General features: G+C 42.0%; 1 protein-coding gene across 1 annotated transcript in view; it reads right to left on the bottom strand.

Annotated features, from left to right (window-relative positions):
- The window catches only part of LOC122795055 (NACHT, LRR and PYD domains-containing protein 3-like), a 196,563-nt gene extending 175,497 nt beyond the window's left edge, over window positions 1–21,066 (bottom strand). The window contains exons 1-2 of the mRNA XM_044063631.1: window positions 20,958–21,066; window positions 19,148–20,873 (exon numbers count right to left, since the gene is read on the bottom strand). Of these exons, the coding sequence (XP_043919566.1) occupies window positions 19,148–20,873; window positions 20,958–21,066 (1,835 nt within the window). The remainder of the gene's footprint in view (window positions 1–19,147; window positions 20,874–20,957) is intronic.
- Window positions 21,067–21,343: the final 277 nt, after the last annotated feature.

Raw genomic sequence — 21,343 nt, 5'->3', positions numbered from 1 at the left:
GACAAAGCTTGCTTGAAAATATGAACTGCAATCAGCATTTGCTTGTATCTGTATTAGAAGAGTACCTTGAAATGTAACACTGTACAATAGAAGCTTGTAAACGGATTACTGATCACCAAGGCCAGGTTGTTTTTCTGAAAGGTTTCTCACAAATCTAGTCATGTCAGCAGAAAATCTGAAGTAACATCTGCTGTAGAACAATTCTAAATGTTGTGTTTGATTATGTCAGTTAGAAGGCCATGTCTTGTAAAACAGTATAACAATGAACATACTTCCTGTTAGTAGTTAGACAAATCCTTGTATTTGCATGTTTTTGTCTCCTTGCGGCAAGTAAATTAAAGTGCCTTAACTGAACCTTACGTGTATTGGACTTTGAAGTTTTTTCCTTTGACAGTCACCTACTTTAATATTAGATTCCTACAAATTCTAGATTACCATGCCCCCTCTCGCTGCAACCGAGTAAGAACCAAAATTGCCCCATGGCTCACAAAACAAACTAGACAAAAGATCCTCCAACGAAATAAAATCTGGGCCAAATGGAGAGCCTCTAAAAGCCCAACAAACCACCTTCACTTTAAACAATTATGAAATGCAACCAAAAAAGACATTCTACTAGACAAAAACACTTTTACCTGCACCTCCAACAAACCCATCGGCAAAAAACACAAAAGTTCTGGTCAGGCATTAACAAACTACTTTAGCCAGGGCACTCTAGGTTCATAGGTTCATAGGTTTATACTATGCTATCTGCCCTAAGACATTTATAAGCCTAGCCCAGAGTTTTTGTGGCTTACGCCACCCCTTATGTTAAAAAATACTGTGCCCATTAGTTTGTTGTGCCTCTGTCCAGCAGTGACACAGAGATGATTCCCGGGGTAAACCTACGATCTCCCATCCACCGGTCAAGATTTCTCTTGAACAGAGCCAGCGAGGTGCTCTGCCTCACATGGACCGGGATTTTATTCCACAACATAGGAGTCTCTGGGTGACAAATCTATCCCTCCAGCATGTCCTATTTATATCCGTGCTAAGGTTTAAGTCACTTGCTCTAGTGGATCTGGTAGATTTGGATTTTTTGAGGTGGAGCATGTCCATTAATTCCGGGTTGGACATGGCCTTGTATGTCAGGCACAGGTCACCTCTGAGCAGACGGTATGCGACTGAATAGAGCTGGATTTTCTTCAGTCTGGCAGCATATGACAGATTTTGGAGTCCCTTTATCCTTTTGGTGAGGAACTTTTGGGGTCTCTCCAATTGCTGCAGGTGTATATGTGTATGCTGCAGGTGTCGGGTGAGATACATCCCGAATGGGGCATTGTACTCGATCATTGGTCTGATAAGTGAAGAGTACAGGGGAACAATGACCTCACTTGATCTGGAAGTGAATCCCTTCATGATCAGGTGGGCAATGTAGAAGGTTTTTCTAACCACTTTAGCAATGTGAGTGTCAAAAGAAAGGCCACTGTCAACCTGGGTCCCCAGGTCCCTGATGACCTCTTCTGTGCTTAGTGGATTACCTTGTTTTTCCCGAAGGGTATGACTATACATTTTTTGGCATTTAACTTCAGGCCATGGCTCTGGCACCAGCTATCAGTTTCCGTGAGACCCCTCTGAAGGATATCTGTGTCCGATGTACTTTCCACTATGGCTCCCAGTTTGCAGTTATCTGCAAACTTTGTCAGCCATAGTCCTCCTATGTTAGCCTGTACTTCTGAGAAGTAGATGCCGAACAACAGGGGGCCAAGGACTGAGCCCTGTGGGACACCACTTGTGACCGGCTTGGAGTCTGACATGGCGCCAGCTACTCTAACCCTGTGGGTTCTGTCCTTTAGCCAGTTTGCAACCCATCTTGTGACATATGGGTTTACATTTAAGCTGGTAAGTTTCTCTATAATACCCGAGTGGGGTATTGTGTCGAAAGCTTTTGCAAGGTCAAGGTAGGCTGTATGGACTGCCTTTCCCTCATCAATGGCCTTGGTGACTGTTTCGAAGAAGTCGACCAAGTTCAAAATGCATGATCTGCCCTTGACAAAGCTAAACTGGGTTGGGTTCAATGTCTGCAAGTCCCCTATGTCTTTGTTTATGAGTTCCATTATGATCCTCTCCATAGCTTTGCAGACCAGGCTTGTTAAGCTTATGGGGCGGTAATTACCAGGGTCCGCAGACGCACCGCCTTTGTGGAGTGGGATCACAGTTGCCGTACGCCACTCCTTGGGCAGGTATCTTGTGGTAAGGCTAAGATTAAAAAGCTGCCTTATGTGCAGGTTTAGTTCCTCATTGAGTTTGTGTAGCACACAGCCGGGGACACCATCTGGTCCCATTGATGCTGTGTTTCTAGCTTTAGAGAGAGCAGCTTTCACCTGCACATTGGAGATGTCTGGGAGGCTGCACTCCGCTGGGATAGTTATCTCTCCTTTGGGGAGAGGGGTGAAGTTTGCACTGAACCTGTCTGCCAGTATGTTGGCAATGTCTGTGGGTTCAGTGATTTTTGTATCATTTTGGACTAATTCTGAGCATATCTGGGAGTTTCCACCCAGGTTTCTAACATAGCTGAAGAAGGCCTTATGATTGTCTTTTGAATCTATGGCAATTTTTCTCTCAAAGTTGGCCTTGGATGATTTTATGAGTGCTTTCGTATTTTTACTAATAATGATCGAGGGTGTCTTCTTTTATGGATTTTGCTCTATCATGTAACAGCTTTCTCCTCTTATTGTAAAGTTTGTTTATGGCTGGTCCACCAGACTGGACGTTTGCCCTTGGTGGAAAGAGTCTTGGTTTTATTAGGGATTGCCTGATCCATGCAGTCCTGGAGGTGTTCAGAGAAGGCATTTGTAAGGGCTTCCAGCTTGGGTTGTGGTTTCCACTGACTCGGTGGCCTTGAAGGATACCACACCAGTCTTGAGTAGTGTGAAGTTTGCTTTAGAGAAGTTCTTCACTGTGGTCTTTTTTGTTTGGGGTGGGGGCGGGATGTGGATATCAGTGAGATTAGTTTATGATCTGATCTCACCAATGAGGGATATACTTCCGGTGTGGAGCATTTTGTCCCCATGTTTGTGATGATGAGATCTAGTATATTTTCTCCTCTTGTGGGAACGGTGACTAGTTGTTCCATGGCATTTGAATTTATGAACTCCAGGAACCTTTGGGCTAGAAAGTTTAGGCTTGAGTAATGTTCCCAGTCTATATTCGGGTAGTTGAAGTCAGCCAATATAATGGTGTTTGGAGATACATTTATACCCTCCAGTGTCTTCAGGAAGGCTGTGTGGGGTTCCTGAGTTAGAGAGGGTGGCCTGTAGCATACTACAAACTGTAGAGCAGTTTTGCCTATGGCTAATTGCACCTGGATGGTTTCCGATGCTTCGTGCGTTGCCACCAACCTGGAGGTGTGGGTATCCTTGATGAATATGGATACACCCCCTCCTTTTGTGGTGTGGTCCGGGTTTTGGGGCCGGAACGCATGATATGAGGTAAAACCTGATAGTGCCGGGGTGCTCTCAGGAGCCTTGAACCAGGTTTCAGTCACAGCACAGACATCGATGTTCTCCATACTGAGAAGGGCCTCGAGTGCGTGCATTTTGAGATTTAGACTTCTGGCATTGAGCAGCATTACCCTTAGTTTCTTCCCATTTTGTTTTCTTGGGTGGTAGGTTTAGAATTTGAGCCTTGCCTAAAAACGGCACTATGGGGTTGGCAAGAGCCTTAGCCAATATCCGGAATCCCAGGGGTGACAGGTGCAAGCCGTCTCTTGCGAAGCAGTGTGGCTTGTCAAGCATGTCATCCCAGGCAGACAGACACTGGATCCCCTTTGAATGACACCAGAAATTAAGCCAATTGTTAAAGCTGATCATCTTGTCTCTATGTTGTGGCATCATTCTTGGTGAAGGAAGGATGCTGCTCAGGGTCAGGGTCATACCTGCCTGGGCTACATAATCAGAGAGCTTCTCTATGTCTCTTTTCATGTAGTCCAGGGAGGTACGTCTCAGGTCGTTCACACCAGCATGGACAATGACTGTGTCATATTTGTACTTGCTGTGGAGTGACCCGAGTGCTTGTGTTATGTGGCGGATTCTAGCGCCCGATAGGCAGCTTAGTGTGACCCTCTCCTTGTTCAGCCTGGTGAGTGGGACGTCAGTGTGTCTGACTATGGAGTCACCTATGACAAGTATGTTTGGTGTTGTATTTGGCCTTAAGGGCTGTGACTGCTTTGCACACTTATTTTGTGGTTTATGTGTTGCCTGTGGTGTGTCATGAGGTGGCGGTTGCTTGGGTGTCTGCTTTGGAGGCCTCTGCTGTTTAGGTAAATTTTGCTCAGAGCCTCAAGTATGTCTTTGTGTGTTTATGTGTTTGATTCATTGTTATGATAGCTTTATGTGAGACTGGTTTTGTGGTGTGTGTAGTTGCCTTCTCCTCCTGTCTGGTCTTGCCAGTCCTGAGTTGAGAGAGCTCAGCCTCCAGTTTGGCTAAATAGCTGCATCTCTCGCAAGTATTTGTGTTATGTGGGAGGAGGAGAGGGTTGTCTGTGTACATGAGGCAATTGTAACATTGCCTCAATATTCCCAGATTCACCAACTGGACAAGAGAGGACGCCAGCATCTGGCCCTTCACATGCTAGAGAAATTAAGAAGTTTGGGGTGTAACTGAATGAGAGAGGACTTAGTAAGGAAGTGGGTACTCCTGGGGGGGGGGGTTCGCTAGTGAGGGACTTTGTATAATACAGAAGTGCTAAGCCTGAAAAGAAGATGCTTTTAAGACAAGTGCTGAGCTTTTTTTTTGGAGAAAAAAAAAAAGCTTTTAGGAACAAGTGCTGCGCTTTTTAGTTAAGGGATATATGGTTTAGATTACTAGTAGAGCAGTTCTAAGGGAAAAAATGAAGAGCAGACTTTATGGAGCCAGAAAAAGTTTAACCTTGTTAAACCGGCTGCCCGATGCTGCTCTAGTGGCAACTCCGGCTAAAGCTGCTTGATAGCAGGGGCTGGAAAGAGCCAGGAATTGACCCAATGACCAATAAAACTACAGTTTCAAGTCAGTAACCACTCCCACGGGGGGGGGGGGGGGGAGGGGAGCTGCTCCATGTTTTCAAATGCCACTGATCAACACAGAGACTTTCCTTTAGCCCAAGCAAAATGGCCTCACAGAAACTTACAAACAGTTCAGGAATAGCAAGCCTGTACCTCAACTTTTTTAAATCTCAGAAAAGTGGGAAAAAAGCAAGATTTTTTTTTGTTTTTGTTTTCAGAGATAGCAGAGGTTCACAAGTAATATCAAGTTATAACAGTGCAGTAAATGACCCCACAAGCTGCTAGGTCAAAGACAGAAAATATGCAAGTTTTGAGAAAAAACGATTTTAAAATTAAGTGCAAACAGGAAATTCAGTAAACAGCTTTTGGTTGTGCTCTAAATACAGCTACTAATGCAGAAATCAAGTTTAACAAGCCAGAAAATGCTCAAACTAGGCAACTATGCAGAAAAACTTAGCAAATAAACAGAGAAAAAATACTTAAAATCTCAAAAGTGGCTCCCTTCTTCTCTCAGCGTTTTCTCCTCTTGCCCCAACAGGTATCACCCATACTAACCCTAAACAAGTTGCTAATGCCTTCAACAACTACTATACTGAAGCCATTCAGACTCTAGCTAACACATTACCTCCTATTAGCACTAGCCCATTTAATAGCACAAATAGCACAATCCCTACCTTCCATTTATAACCAGTACCTACATCCCTCATTTGCACCCTCCTACAAAAACTCAAACCAGGCACCCCTTCTGCTGACTGCCTTCCAGCAGAATACCTGCAGATTGCTGCCACAGCCATTGCCTATCCCATTTCCAACCTTATTAATAGGACAATTACAGAAAGCACAATCCCATCCATATGGAAAGTCTCCCATATCATCTCTCTACATAAAGGTGGTGTATCTACTGAACTTTCCAACTTTCGACCAATTGCCTTACTCTCCACAAAAGCTAAAATAAAGGAAAAATGCATACACTGACAATTACTAGACCACCTCCTCCAAAATAATTTACTTGCTAACTGCCAGCATGGTTTCAGGCCTCACCATAGCACTACTACCGCCCTGCTATCCTTTTCTGACTGTATAAACAAACATCGTAATAACAACTCTCTTTCCTCTGCACTATTCATTGACCTTTCAAAAGCATTTGACATGGTTAACCATCACCTACTTATGGACAAACTAAAGGCCCTATCACTTGACCCACAAGCATTACTCTGGTTTAAATCCTATCTGGAAAACGGGCACCAAGCAGTGCTGTGGGACAATAATCTTTCTAAACCCCTCCCTGTCAACATTGGAGTACCTCAAGGCTCTATTTTAGGCCCTCTTCTCTTTTCAATTTTTATTAATGATCTAAATGCCAAAATTCCTCAAGCCACCTGCATACAATATGCAGATGATTCTACTTTAATATGCACTGCCAAGTCCCTAACCTCTCTCCAGACCCTCACCCAAACAGTATTTAATATTGTTGAAAATTGGTTCATACAACATTGCCTCCTCCTGAACCCCCAAAAAACAAAATTACTGCTTTTTGCTCCTACCCAAAAGTCACCACAAATTCACTTCACAGTAACCTCCAGCAATGGAACTAGCATATGCCCAGATACTACAACCCGTCTCCTGGGTATTACTACTGACCACAACCTTAGCTTTGACGATCACATTAATACTACCATAAAATCTGTCAACAGAAAACTAGGCTCTCTTTATAGAATCAAACCCTTCCTTACGCCATTAGCTAGAACCACTATTGCCCAGACCCACCTTATCTCTACCCTACTGTATGCTTCAGCCATATATACCAATCTATCCAAAAACAACCTTAACAAATTTGCAACCAGCTACAATAACATAGCTAGATTTGCCACTGGCGACCCTTTTAGAACCCACCACTGTCACAACCTTAAACAATTGGGATGGTTAGAACTGCAGAACCAACTTCAATGTCAACAACTTACTATGACCAAAAAATCCTTCACTACCCTAATAATATCCCAATTCTCACTAGCCTTATTACCTCATACAAAAATCTAGCAACACTACACTCGGCTAATAAACCTCTAGTCTCCACTACTAAACCTAACAACAAAGCTGGGGACTCACTTTTCACTAATACAGTGGGAAAAATCTGGAACCAGCTTCCAAGTGAACTTTTTACTCTTTCTTCTACTACACTGCTTTTCAAAAAACACCTTAAAGAATACCTTAAAACACATTGGCTTTGTCCCTGCTCTAACCCTGACTAATATCTCTCTCCCCATACTTTGCTAATCTATTGTACTAGGACGCTGACCTGTATTAACCAGTTATTTAACATCTCACTAGTATCTAACGAGATTTCCTTCTTACTGCTTTATAAGAATTGTTATATTAGCCTGTTATTCCTAACAAAAAAAAAAAAAAAGTGAGATTTATGTTTTTTTTTTCAGTATTGTCTGCTCTTTGTATTAGATGCTAGCTAAATAACTAAAAAAAAAAACGGACTCTGTATAAGTTTTTCCATATTTACAATCTCAACAATGTTCTGCTATTCATTTTACTTTTGTATATATTGTATGTTATGTTGGTGCCTATGCTTGGAGCTTTTCTCCCCGAGCCTCTACTGAAAATGGACATATATCCAGTTAGACTAGCCCGGTCAACAAATGTAAACTAAATAAAATAAAATAAAATAAATAAATAAAAGGATAGAACATGCTAAGAACAGACAGAAAAAAGGTGGAATGGTCGCTATTTGTATGCAACTACCCCTGAAACGACTCCCTATCCCAACTTCAGTCCACAATTTCACAACTTAGAAACACGCCTCTCTCAGCTAAAGCTTAACATTAAAAAGAACATGTGTAAACAGCCCTACAAATACTCCCTGTTAACAGTTTTAGTACTGCCACAGAAACTCTATGGTAAATATCCACCAACATAAGCCATGAAATACTCCCTGTTAACAGTATTAGTACTGCCACAGACATTCTAGGGTAAATATCCACCAACATAAGCCATGAAATACTCCCTGTTAACAGTATTAGTACTGCCACAGACATTCTAGGGTAAATATCCACCAACATAAGCCATGAAATACTCCCTGTTAACAGTATTAGTACTGCCACAGACATTCTAGGGTAAATATCCACCAACATAAGCCATGAAATACTCCCTGTTAACAGTATTAGTACTGCCACAGACATTCTAGGGTAAATATCCACCAACATAAGCCATGAAATACTCCCTGTTAACAGTATTAGTACTGCCACAGAAATTCTATGGTAAACATCCACCAACATAAGCCATGAAATACTCCCTGTTAACAGTATTAGTACTGCCGCAGAAATTCTATGGAAAACATCCACCAACATAAGCCATGAAACCATACTGGGGGCCCTACACATACTCCCTGTTAACAGTATTAGTACTGCCACAGAAATTCTGTGGTAAATATCCACAACATAAGCCATGAAACAACCATACTGGGGCACCTCAACACTGACTGGCAATAACCCTGCCTACACAATAAGCCTATAAAATTTCACTCAACTCATCAGTACTTCAACTAAGTTTAACAAAATACCAGCAGATAATTTACACTGGATTGGATTCTCAAATCATTTGCAAAAAAAATAATCACCAGTGGTTGCCCACTAGACACCATCAGTGACAATCTCCCCACCTTTTCTGTAAGGTAGCAACACCATTCTCTCAGATGACCAAAATAAAAGCAAGCACACAACCTCAACAAAATTCAAGAACTTTTCTTTCCAACCTTCAGCTGGGATACTCTAAAGAATGCCTACAGAAGAAGTCTCAGAATTTAACAGAATATTTCTAAATATACTGAAGGAACTGGCTTTCATCAGAAAAAAAGACACTAAATGGAACCCGATGCCATGGTTAGCAAAAGAAACCAAATGCTTAAACATCAGAGATAAAGCTTGGAAACCATGTTCATGAAAGAAATCTTAAAGCAACCTGAACAATTTCAGGTATCTCAGAAACCATACCAAATCCCACACCAAAATGGGTAAAAAAAATCTTCTTCACTAGGCTCCAGGAAAACAACAACATAACCTAAAGCTCTTATGGGCATAACTGAAAACTCTTCTCCACTTTTTTCAAACTACAACACCAGCACCATCAAACAACACCAACATTGCCAACAAGTTCAACAACCACCTCATCCAAACAGTTTCATCTCTTACCAAAGATACCACCCTCCTCTATTTCCCCACCAATTACTCAGAAAAATAACCTCAGATCCTCCTTTTCTTTAAAACTTGTCTCTACATCTACATTAACAATTAAAAAACATCTCTAAAATCCAAAACCCACAACCCTAGCTACAGACAACGTTCCACGTGAATATATGAAAATGTCAGCTAACCAACTGGCCTGCATACCTAACCAATCCATTAGAGAGAGCAATATCCAAACTCAACAGAAAAAAATCTTATATCTTATCCCCTCACAAAAGACAAAGTTTAACAGAATTCTCCAGCTATATACCTATCACAATTCTGCCTTCCTCAGCAAAAATCCTTGGGAAATGTATTCACATCCAGCTCCTAGAGCACCTAACCTCCTCTGAAAGACACAACACAGCCTTCATCTAATCACAGCATCACAAATGCCCTTCGACATTCCACCAACACAGTCATCATAGAAATACATGTTACAGACTCATCCATCTTCCCTGACGTATCCGAAGCATTTTAACACTGTTTCTCATCTTAAGCTACTAAATAAACTCTCCTCCCTAGGCTTTTCCCAACCTTCATTATTGTAGTTCAGTAGCTACCTTAGCAACAGAGTGCAGACTATAAAATGGTAATGCACCTTTTTAAACTTCCTTCAAGTTCATATGTGTCCCCCAAGGCTCATATCTTGCCCCCTTATACTTAATATATTTATAAACAAGCTCAACTACCAAACAAGGTAGCATCATTAAATATGCCAGTAACTCCACACTCCACCTTCTACACTGCAACAAGCCTTACAAAACATCAGTCATCAAAACATCCTTTTCCTCTGCTGAATCCTGCTTAAACAATAGAAAAGGTAATCCAAACAAAATTACTAGGTGTAACTACAGACGAAAATCTGAAATGTGATCAGCACATACAGGAAGTCATTGAAAAAATGCAACTTCTCTACTAGTCAAACTCAAACCTAACAAATGCAACGAGGAGAACCACTGCTCCTGCGTACCTCCTTCCCACATTTAAAAGCATGAGCTATACTTACACACTTGGAAACCACACAGCACACAAGTTAGAAGCATGCTACAATAAAGCAAAATTCACTACAAACCTATCATATAGAATGCACCACTGTCTTAGAACTACCACACCACCTAATCTATATCCAGGTAATCAGCCCAAAATTCTGTCTACAACCCCAACAATTGCTTTTCCCTTTGGCAACATTCATCACGCAGGGAGTTATGCTCCAGAATAAAAACTTCTTCTGGCCACCTCAAAGTCAAACAATACTGCAGGGGCTGCTCTGTTTTAACTCTGGAACAAGTTAAAACTTCATGCATGACTGACTCCTGACTGTACTCAAGTACCTCATCAAGATAATGTGAAGCATTCAAGCTACTACCACATCCAAGACAGCAGCCTTACAGACATAAAAACCACAATCCCTTTCCAGAACAGTCAGCGTTTATTGTAGGACTTCTACATGTAGGTGCCTTCTTCTATGCCTTACAGACATAAAAACCACAATCCCTTTCCAGAACAGTCTTTCCAGAACAGTCAGCGTTTATTGTAGGACTTCTACATGTAGGTGCCTTCTTCTATGCCTTACAGACATAAAAACCACAATCCCTTTCCAGAACAGTCAGCGTTTATTGTAGGACTTCTACATGTAGGTGCCTTCTTCTATGGCTACAGTGTACAGCTGATTCATTTGTGTTTACTCAGCCTTTGAACACTGATCACCTTCACCACAGCTCTCTAGCCTTTCGTCCTCAACACCTATTCCCATTTTTTGTACATGGGGTTGGGGTGTCACTTCAACACTGAATCATCTACAGCCAAGGTTTACACCAGCAGGTGGCTAGCCCTGGCTGTGTAGTTCACCCGTACCACACACACACACACACACACACACACACACACACACACTCACACTCACTCCCATCCTTAACATTTTTATTTGTTTTTCCCCCCTTTCTACACTTTGTACTTTGTGTTTTTACCTCCACTCTATTTCCTTTCAACTATTCCTACAACGTTACCTTCAAGGGATTTTTTGTTGCAATACATTTTCTACTCGAAGATTCAAAACTATCATACTAATCACACACTGATTTGTAGGTTAGTACTAAGCTAACTGCCTTCGTGGGACATTTTAAGCCTAGTCAATTACCCCATATGAGAATCAAACCCTGTACCTTGTGTCTGTAGGGTAAAATACCTTAACCATTATGCAAACCTCCCACCAAGACTTGACTAAGAATAAAGCCTCAGATGTGCCCATGTTTTCCCAGGCTATTTATGATGTCATATCCAAACTAACTGCAATGGTTCCTCTGAAACTCATGGAATGTCATAACTATGTCTTTCCTTCAAAGTGCCTCAAAATACTGTTTTACAGGTCTCATAAGGATATTGGTGAACTCCATCTATCTTTCACTACGCCTCCACAATCTTCAACTGTGTAAACTTCATTACTACAGTCTGGTATGACAGAAGCCCTACCCCATGTACAGGATCATACAATAAATATTCCTATGTTTTTTGACAATTAACATTAAAGCCTGATTAAATCTGTCCAGAAAGAGACCTGTCATAGCTTCCATACAAACATTTTTTTTCTCTTCCAATTTCTTATCCATTTACAATCTTGTCTAAGAATATAAGCCATGTGTGCTTACTATCTGTTTGATTCCTACCCTATTCCTTCACATTTTTCACCTCTGACCCCTAACTGAATATAACCCTAAACTTCTCTTATGTTCCCTTCATGACCTTGCATAAATCCCGCTGTCCTCACACTACCATCAGTTTATACCTTGTCTCTCCTTCCTACAAACACTGACTTATGTTCCCTTCATGACCTTGCATAAATCCCGCTGTCCTCACACTACCATCAGTTTATACCTGGTCTCTCCTTCCTACAAACACTGACTTATGTTCCCTTCATGACCTTGCATAAATTCCGCTGTTCTCACACTACCATCAGTTTATACCTTGTCTCTCCTTCCTACAAACACTGACTTATGCTCCCTTCATGACCTTGCATAAATTCCGCTGTTCTCACACTACCATCAGTTTATACCTGGTCTCTCCTTCCTACAAACACTGACTTATGTTCCCTTCATGACCTTGCATAAATCCCGCTGTCCTCACACTACCATTAGTTGATACCTTGTCTCTCCTTCCTACAAACACTGACTTATGCTCCCTTCATGACCTTGCATAAATTCCGCTGTTCTCACACTACCATCAGTTTATACCTGGTCTCTCCTTCCTACAAACCTTCATGACCTTGCATAAATCCCGCTGTCCTCACACTACCATCAGTTTATACCTTGTCTCCCCTTCCTACAAACACTGACTTATGCTCCCTTCATGTCTTTGCATAAAGCTGTTCTCACACTACCATCAGTTTATACCTGGTCTCTCCTTCCTACAAACACCACTTATTACCATCATACCTGGTCTCTCCTTCCTACAAACACTGACTTATGTTATGACCTTGCATAAATCTTGCTGTCCTCACACTACCATCAGTTTATACCTTGTGTCTCTCCTTCCTACAACACTGACTTATTCATGACCTTGCATAACCTTGTTCTCACACTCATCAGCTTTATACATGGTCTCCTTCCTGAAAACACTGTCACACTACCATCAGTTTATACCTTCTTCCCTACAAACTTATGTTCCTTTCATGACCATAAAATCCACTGTTCTCAGACTACCATCCGTTTATACCTTGTCTCTGTTCTCACACTAGCTGTTCTCTTGTCTCTCCAGAAACACTGACTTATGTTCCTTCATGACCTTGCATAAATCCCTATACTTGTGACTGACTTTGGGGCCCTTCATGCTGCATAGCTGTCCTCACTACCATCAGTTTATACCTGGTCTCTCCTTCCTACAAACACTGTGTTCCTTGATGAGTAAAGGCGATGTTCACACCTTGATCTAGATGTGAATCCTTCATGATCAGGTGGGCAATGTAGAAGGTCTTCCTAACTACTTTGGCAAGCGTGAGTGTCAAATGAAAGGTTACTGTCAACCTGGGTACCCAGATCCTGATAACCTCTTCTGTGCTTAGTGGGTTGCCGCCTATATGGTAGCTAGGGGTAACCTTGTTTTTCCCGAAGGGTATGACTATGCATTTTTTGGCGTTTAACTTTGGGCCATGGCTCTGGCACCAGTTATCCGTTTCTATAAGACCCTTCTGAAGGATATCTGTGTCAGATGTGTTCTCAACTATGGCCCAGTTTGCATTCATCTGCAAATTTTGTCAGCCATAATCCTCCTGTGTTTGCTTGTACTTCTGAAAAGTAGATGCCGAACAGGAGAGGGCCCAGGACTGAGCCCTGTGGGACACCACTTGTGACAGGCTTTGAGTCTGACATGGCGCCAGCAACTCTGACCCTGTGGGTTCTGTCACTTAGCCAGTTTGCAACCCATCTTGTGACATATGGGTTTACATTTAAGCTGATGAGTTTTTCAATGATACCTGAGTAGGGTATCGTGTCGAAAGCCTTTGCCAGGTCGAGGTAGGCTGTGTGGACTGCCTTTCCCTCATCCAATGGCCTTGGTGACTATTTCGAAAAAGTCAACCAGGTTTAAAAGGCATGATCTGCCCTTGACAAAGCCAAACTGGGTCAGATCCAAAGTCTGCAAGTCTCCTATGTCTTTATTTATGAGTTCCATTATGATCCTCTCCATAGCTTTGCAGATCAAGCTTGTCAAGCTGATGGGACGATAATTTCCCGGGTCGGTGGAGCCACCGCCTTTGTGAAGTGGGACCACAGTTGCCGTACGCCACTCCTTAGGCACGTATCCTGAGGTGAGGCTAAGATTAAACAGCTGTCCTAACTGCGGGTTTAATTCCTCATTGAGTTCGTGGAGCACACATCCGGGGGACACCATCTGGTCCCATGGATGCTGTGTTTTTTTACCTTGGTGTGAGCAGTTCTCACCTGAGCGTTAGAGATGTTTGGGGGGGCTATAATTCTCTGGTATAGATATCTCACCTTTTGGGGGGGGGAGTTTGCACTGAACCTGTCAGCCAGTATGTTGGCAATGTCTGTAGGTTCAGTAATTTTTACATCATTTTGAACTAATTCTGAGCATATCTGGGAGTTTCCTCCCAGGTTTCTAACATAGCTAAAGAAGGCCTTATGATTGTCCTTTGAGTCCTTAGCGACTTTTCTCTCAAAATTTGCCTTGGATGATTTTATGAGAGATCTTAGTTTTTTACTTATAATGATCAAGGGTGTTTTCCCTTTTAAGGATTTTGCTCTATCTTGTAGTAGCTTCCTCCCTTTGTTGTAGAGCTTGTTTATGGCTGGGGTCCACCAGACTGGACGCTTGCCTTTGGTACAAACAGTCTTTGTTTTGTTTGGGATTGCCTGATCCATGCAGTCCTGTAGGTGCTGGCAGAAGGCATTTGTTAGTGATTCATCGGCTTGAGTAATGGTTTCCGCAGTCTCGGGGGCCTTAAAAGAGACCACACTAGTTTTTAGAAGTGTGAAGTCGGCTTTTGAGAAGTTCTTCACTGTGGTCTTTTTTATCTCAGGTGGGGGCGGGATGTGGACTTCCAGTGAGATTAGTTTATGGTCTGATCTCACCAGTGAGGGGTATACTTCCGGTGTTGAACATTGTGACCCCATGTTCGTGATGATGAGATCTAGTATGTTATCTCCTCTTGTGGGGATGGTGACTAGTTGTTCCATGGCATTTGAGTTTATGAACTCTAGGAACCTTTGGGCTAGAGTGTTGGGGCTTGAGTAGTGATCCCAGTCTATATTCAGGTAGTTGAAATCACCTAGTATGATGGTGTTTGGAGATACATTTATCCCCTCCAGTGTTTTCAGGAAAGCTATGTCAGGTTCTTGAGATTGAGAGGGTGGCCTGTAACATGCTACAAATTGCAGAGCAGTCTTGCCTATGGTTAATTGCACCTGGATGGTCTCTGATGCATCGTGCGTTGCCACCACCCTTGAGGTGTGGGTGTTCTTGATGAATATAGACACCCCCCCTCCTTTCTTAGTGTTGTCCGGATTTTGGGGCCGGAACGCATGATATGAGGTAAAGCCTGATAGTGCCGGGGTGCTCTCGGGAGCCTTGAACCAGGTTTCAGTCACAGCACAGACATCGATGTTCTCCATACTGAGAAGGGCCTCGAGTGCGTGCATCTTGAGGTTGAGACTTCTGGCATTGAGCAGCATTACCCTTAGTTTTTTTCCTTTTTTGTGTTCTAGGGTGGTAGGTTTGGAATTTGAGCCTTGCCTAAAAAAGGCACTATAGGGGTGGCAAGAGCCTTTGCCAATATCCGGAAGCCTAGGGTGACAGGTGCAAGCCGTCCCTTAGAAGCAGCGTGGCTTGTCCAGCATGTCATCCCAGGCAGACAGACATTGGATCCCCTTTGAATGACACCAGAGTTTAAGCCAATTATTAAAGCTGATCATCTTGTCTCTGTATTGTGGCATCATTCTTGGTGAAGGTAGGATACTGCTCAAGGTCAGGGTCATACCTGCCTGGGCTTCATAATCAGAGAGCTCCTCTATGTCTCTTTTCATGTAGTCCAAGGAGGTACGTCTCAGGTCGTTCACACCAGCGTGGACAATGACAGAGTCGTACTTGTACCTGCTGTTGAAAGACCTGAGTGCTTGCGTTATGAGGCGGATTCTAGCGCCCGACAGGCAGCTTACTGTGACCTTTTCCTTGTTCAATCTGGTGAGCGGGACATCAGTGTGTCTGACTATGGAGTCACCAATGTGAGTGTGTCTGGCATTGTGTTTGGCCTTAAGGGCTGTGACTGTTTGGCACACTGACTATGTGGTCTATGTGTTGCATGTGTTGTGTCCTGAGGTGGCAGTTGTTTGGGTGTCTGCTTTGGTGGCCTCTGCTGTTTTGGTAGATTTTTGATCAGAGCCTCCGAATATGTCTTTGTGTATTTATGTGTATGATTTGAAGTTGTGATAGTACTATGTGAGACTGGGTTTGTGGTGTGTGTGGTTACCTTCTCCTCCTGTCTGGTCTTACCAGTCCTATGTTGAGAGAGCTCAGCCTCCAGTTTGGCTATATAGTTGCATCTCTCGCATGTATTTGTGTTTTGTGGGAGAAGGAGAGGGTTGTCCGTGTACATGAAACAATTGTAACATTGCCTCAATATTCCCAGATTCACCTGCTGAGCAGGAGAGGACACAAGCAACTGATCCCTCGACATGCTAGAAGGAATGGACAAGGACTTTAAAAGACTCCGGGGGATGTGGGTGATTGAAAAGGGTTTTTTTTGGCTGGTGGGGTACTATGTATAATAAAAGTGCTATATCAAGTAAAAAAGTACTTTAGGAGCAAGTGCTAGGCTTTACAGATAGAGAATAGTCTACTTAGGAATCAAGTAGAGCTGAGCTTTTTAGATATAGAATACGCTGGTTAGATCAGCAGTACAATTCAAGGAAGGCTGTTTTAAGGGAAAATTTGAAGAGTGGACTTTAGGTAGCCCGAATAGTTTAACCTTGATTAACCGCCGCTGCTCTTGTGTGCTCCTGTAGCAACTCCGCGCTAAAGTGCGCCAAAGCATGCTTTATAGCAGGGGGCTGGAAAAAACAGGAAATTACCCAAAATGGCCAATGAATTACCAGTTACTGTCTCTAACCACTCCTCTGAGGACAAACAGGCAGCTCAGTACGCCCACTCTTACTGGTGAGTAAAGAAACTTCCCTCTGGCCACACAAGAAAATGAAGGAACACAGGAACCAAATACAAAGCCCAGGGATCAGCAAAATCTGATCACTGGAACAACTAGCTAGGAAAGTTAGGAAAGCAGAAGTATTTTTTGTTTTTTCAAGTTTTTTTTTACACACACAGACAGAAAATACAGTAAATGCTTGGTTTTTCGACTAAATGCTATCAAAGGCTAGTACACTTGAGTGTATTAGCCTGTAGGTTAACTTATAAGCAAAACTTAAGCTAAGAAGTGCAGTCAACAAATTAAGCTCAGAAAAACAGAGAAAACAGGTAATATCACAATAATATATGCAGAAACAGTGGTCGAAATAAGCAATAAAAATGCTTAAAAAATACTTAGAATCAGGAAAGTCGCTTTTTCTGCTCTCTGCTGCCTTAGGAACTCTGCAGGGGACCACGAGGAGCTATGCCAAGACCTTGCATAAATCCCGCTGTTCTCACACTACCATCAGTTTATACCTGGTCTCTCCTTCCTACAAACACTGACTTATGCTCCCTTCATGACCTTGCCTAAATCCCGCTGTCCTCATACTACCATCAGTTTATACCTTGTCTCTCCTTCCTACAAACACTGACTTATGTTCCCTTCATGACCTTGCATAAATCCCGCTGTCCTCACACTACCATCAGTTTATACCTTGTCTCTCCTTCCTACAAACACTGACTTATGTTCCCTTCATGACCTTGCATAAATCCCGCTGTTCTCACACTACCATCAGTTTATACCTTGTCTCTCCTTCCTACAAACACTGACTTATGTTCCCTTCATGACCTTGCATAAATCTCGCTGTTCTCACACTACCATCAGTTTATACCCTGTCTCTCCTTCCTACAAACACTGACTTATGTTCCCTTCATGACCTTGCATAAATCCCGCTGTCCTCATACTACCATCGGTTTATACCTTGTCTCTCCTTCCTACAAACACTGACTTATGTTCCCTTCATGACCTTGCCTAAATCCCGCTGTCCTCACACTACCATCAGTTTATACCTTGTCTCTCCTTCCTACAAACACTGACTTATGTTCCCTTCATGACCTTGCATAAATCCCGCTGTCCTCACACTACCATCAGTTTATACCTTGTCTCTCCTTCCTACAAACACTGACTTATGTTCCCTTCATGACCTTGCATAAATCCCGCTGTCCTCACACTACCATCAGTTTATACCTTGTCTCTCCTTCCTACAAACACTGACTTATGTTGTCTTCATGACCTTGCATAAATCCCGCTGTCCTCACACTACCATCAGTTTATACCTGGTCTCTCCTTCCTACAAACACTGACTTATGTTGTCTTCATGACCTTGCATAAATCCCGCTGTCCTCACACTACCATCAGTTTATACTTGCGTCTCCTTCCTACAAACACTGACATCCTCCTCTAACAACATCCCTTCTCTGGTAGCTTTAAGACTGTTCCTTTATTTTCTTATACATTGTTGTTGTGCAGCTTCCTTTGTGTTCACGTTACTCTCTTTCTAGGGCATTCTGGAAGTGGCGGAGACACTATCACTAGCTACAACTTCACTCATCTGATACGCATCATTAGGGGAAAGGCAATAGATTCTAAATTTAAAAGCTCACGATGGAAGTGGTACCAGATCCTCAGAGGCTTGCACCTGACCTTACGCTGACGTCACAGCTTTCTCCCTCACAGTGCACTCCCACATATGTGAAGTTAAGCCCACAGGATGTCTGAGTACCATAGTCTTTGCCTCATTACTAACTCCATCCTGCCTCAAACAACGCTTTGCTGACTCCACTTAACAATTCTGTCCTCACTTCCACTATGTCACATCACTAATGTTTCCCCAGTCTGCTCTCTGATGTGCTACTTTGGTAATATCAACATTAAATAAAGTTGTCCCATAAATCTCTGGTTTTCCTTACCTCATCCCTTATTATGAGTAGCCCTACATCTGACAGGAAAGTTCATCCTCTAAAACATCACAGTCTGCTCTGACTTTGACATATTGCAGGTCTGTTCATCAGCAGTTATATGCCCCATTACCTCCCCTACCAGCTCTACATAACTAGACATACTTGTGAAATGCTAACATTCTCTGTAGTCCAGAGTTAGTTTACTTTCATATGACATTTCATGTTGGAAATGTGGTAGCATTTATTATGACAATGTTAAGGTTACAGGCTTTCATACTTGTGTTTATAGGGAAACAAAGATGTTACCTGATACTTGTGCAGAGACAGAAAGCTTCCTTCAGTTTACAGATCCCATCCATTGGGATTTGAGTTTTATCCAGCTGAAGTTCTGTAATTCCACCGGAAGTTACTATGATATAGTTTAAAACATAACAATCCACTGGGTTTAAGGTTTGATTTTCTAAAGTGAAACATTTAAGTGTCCCCACAGTCTCTCTGATTAATTCCACATTCTGACTCTCAAACAGGTAATGAAACACTTTGAGTGGGTCTAAGTTCTTATCCTTTTCACTCCAACTGTCTTGTGCTAAATGCTTGATTGAATATTCAGCCAAACCTTTGAGCCATTTCAGTATCTCAACTTGTTTCTCAACAGGAAATGGACCCAGGATTTTCTGCAATGGGTATGATGTAGGAGGGTGAGAAAGACCTGCCAGAAAACGTATCAGAATCTCCAAACGACCATCCTGATTCTGTTCACTTTTCAGAATATCTAATATATTTTGCTCTGAGCCCAGGAAATACCACAGTGCTCCAAGGCATTCTTGCACTGTGAGATGCAAAAATGTGTACATTGTTCTCTGAAATGATTCTTCTTGCACTAAGAATTCAAGCAAGAAACTAGACCTGGCTTGAGTGCATTCAATCTTCTGCTGTTTTAAATCAGTATCAGTAAATACTAGAAGTTTGTTGCAGACACCTTTGAATGCCAGATGACTAACTTTACAAAGCAGTCCCTTAAGGTCCATGCTTCCTGGTAAGGTGTGATTTGTAAGGATATTGTTTAAAAAGCAAACAAAAAGCTGAGTTAAAGTTTTTGGACATGAAGAGCTTTCATTCTGACTTCCTGTAAAATGTTGCTTCAGAACGGAACAGATTATCCAGCAATATGAAGGATTGAAACACATTGTGTACAGAATATCATTCTGTCTCACATACTCAAAAGCTTCCAAAGCACCATTGCTATCAGAAAACTGTTTTTTAAAATACTTCAGTCTGTCTTCATCTAGAAATCCCATGATTTCTGTGCAACGATGAATACAAGACCAATCCATCTGGTCCAGGGCAGATGGACGACTTGTTATAATAACTGAACAGCCCTTCATCAAAGTCTGTTTCATCAAGCTGGAAACAACATTTACATGACTAGTTCTCTTCCTCAAGTCACTACAGATTTGGTTTACAGTGAAATCCAGGGGAGATTTACTTTCATCAAGGCCATCAAACATGAACAATACTGTGCTTGGCCTTCCAAGTATTTGTTCTATAACATCACGTAAACAACTGTGCTGCTTTAGAATCATTTCAGGCAAGTTCAGAGGTTCTTCCCAGAGATTCATGTCTCGGAATTTGAACAAAAAAACAAAGCTAAACTGCTTGTACTGATCTCCCTGGATCCAGTCATACAGCATTTTCTGTACCATTGTCGTTTTACCAATTCCAGGGACACCTGAAACAAGAACAACCCTGGGAAATGTCATGGATTCAGAACATATCCTGAAAAGCTGGCTCGGTGTGATCCTTTCACATTTATTCCTATAGCTGTCCTTCATGAGTTTTTCATGCTCTTGTCCCTTCACTAACATCTCATGTTGAATCTGACCCTCTGTGTGCTGGTAATTGGTTACGACTCTCAGTTCTGTATAATGTTCCACTAATAACTCTTCCTCTTGTTGTCTTCCTCCTGGTAACATTTTCTTACCCATCTTCCTTGTTTGTGCCAGTATGGAATCTTTATAATTGTGCTGATAACCTACAGAAAGAAAACGTTCATTGGTAACAGCATGATTAATTTAATTAAGATACGAGCGTCTGAAACAATTTGAAATGTCCTTACTTTTCAAGTTGTCTTCTAACTTCTGACCATTGTTAATGATTTTTATTTCAGGAATGATGTCTGCAGCTGTTAAAACAAAATATGGATTTGAAATTTTCATCTGATACATGTAACTATGAATGGATCTATGATTCAAAAAGCAACATACTGAAAGGATAAATCTGAGAACATTGTTCTGAAAAAGTAATCATAACAGCAAAAAATGCAGAGAGATAAAATACACTCAAAGTATGAAGACATTAAATACTGCATTGTATTTTGGTGAAAAATCATACACTCCTGCTATCCTTTATTACATCACATGAGAACTCTAGTGGCTAAATCAAGATGAAATAGATCCCTTGACAAACCATAAGGGGGCTGATTGCTGAAATGATTAGCCATCT

This window comes from Protopterus annectens, chromosome 2.part1, assembly GCF_019279795.1.
Source record: "Protopterus annectens isolate FY-2018-M chromosome 2.part1, PAN1.0, whole genome shotgun sequence".
Classification (NCBI taxonomy): Eukaryota; Metazoa; Chordata; order Ceratodontiformes; family Protopteridae; genus Protopterus; species Protopterus annectens.
This window is presented reverse-complemented; position numbering and strand designations above follow the sequence as displayed.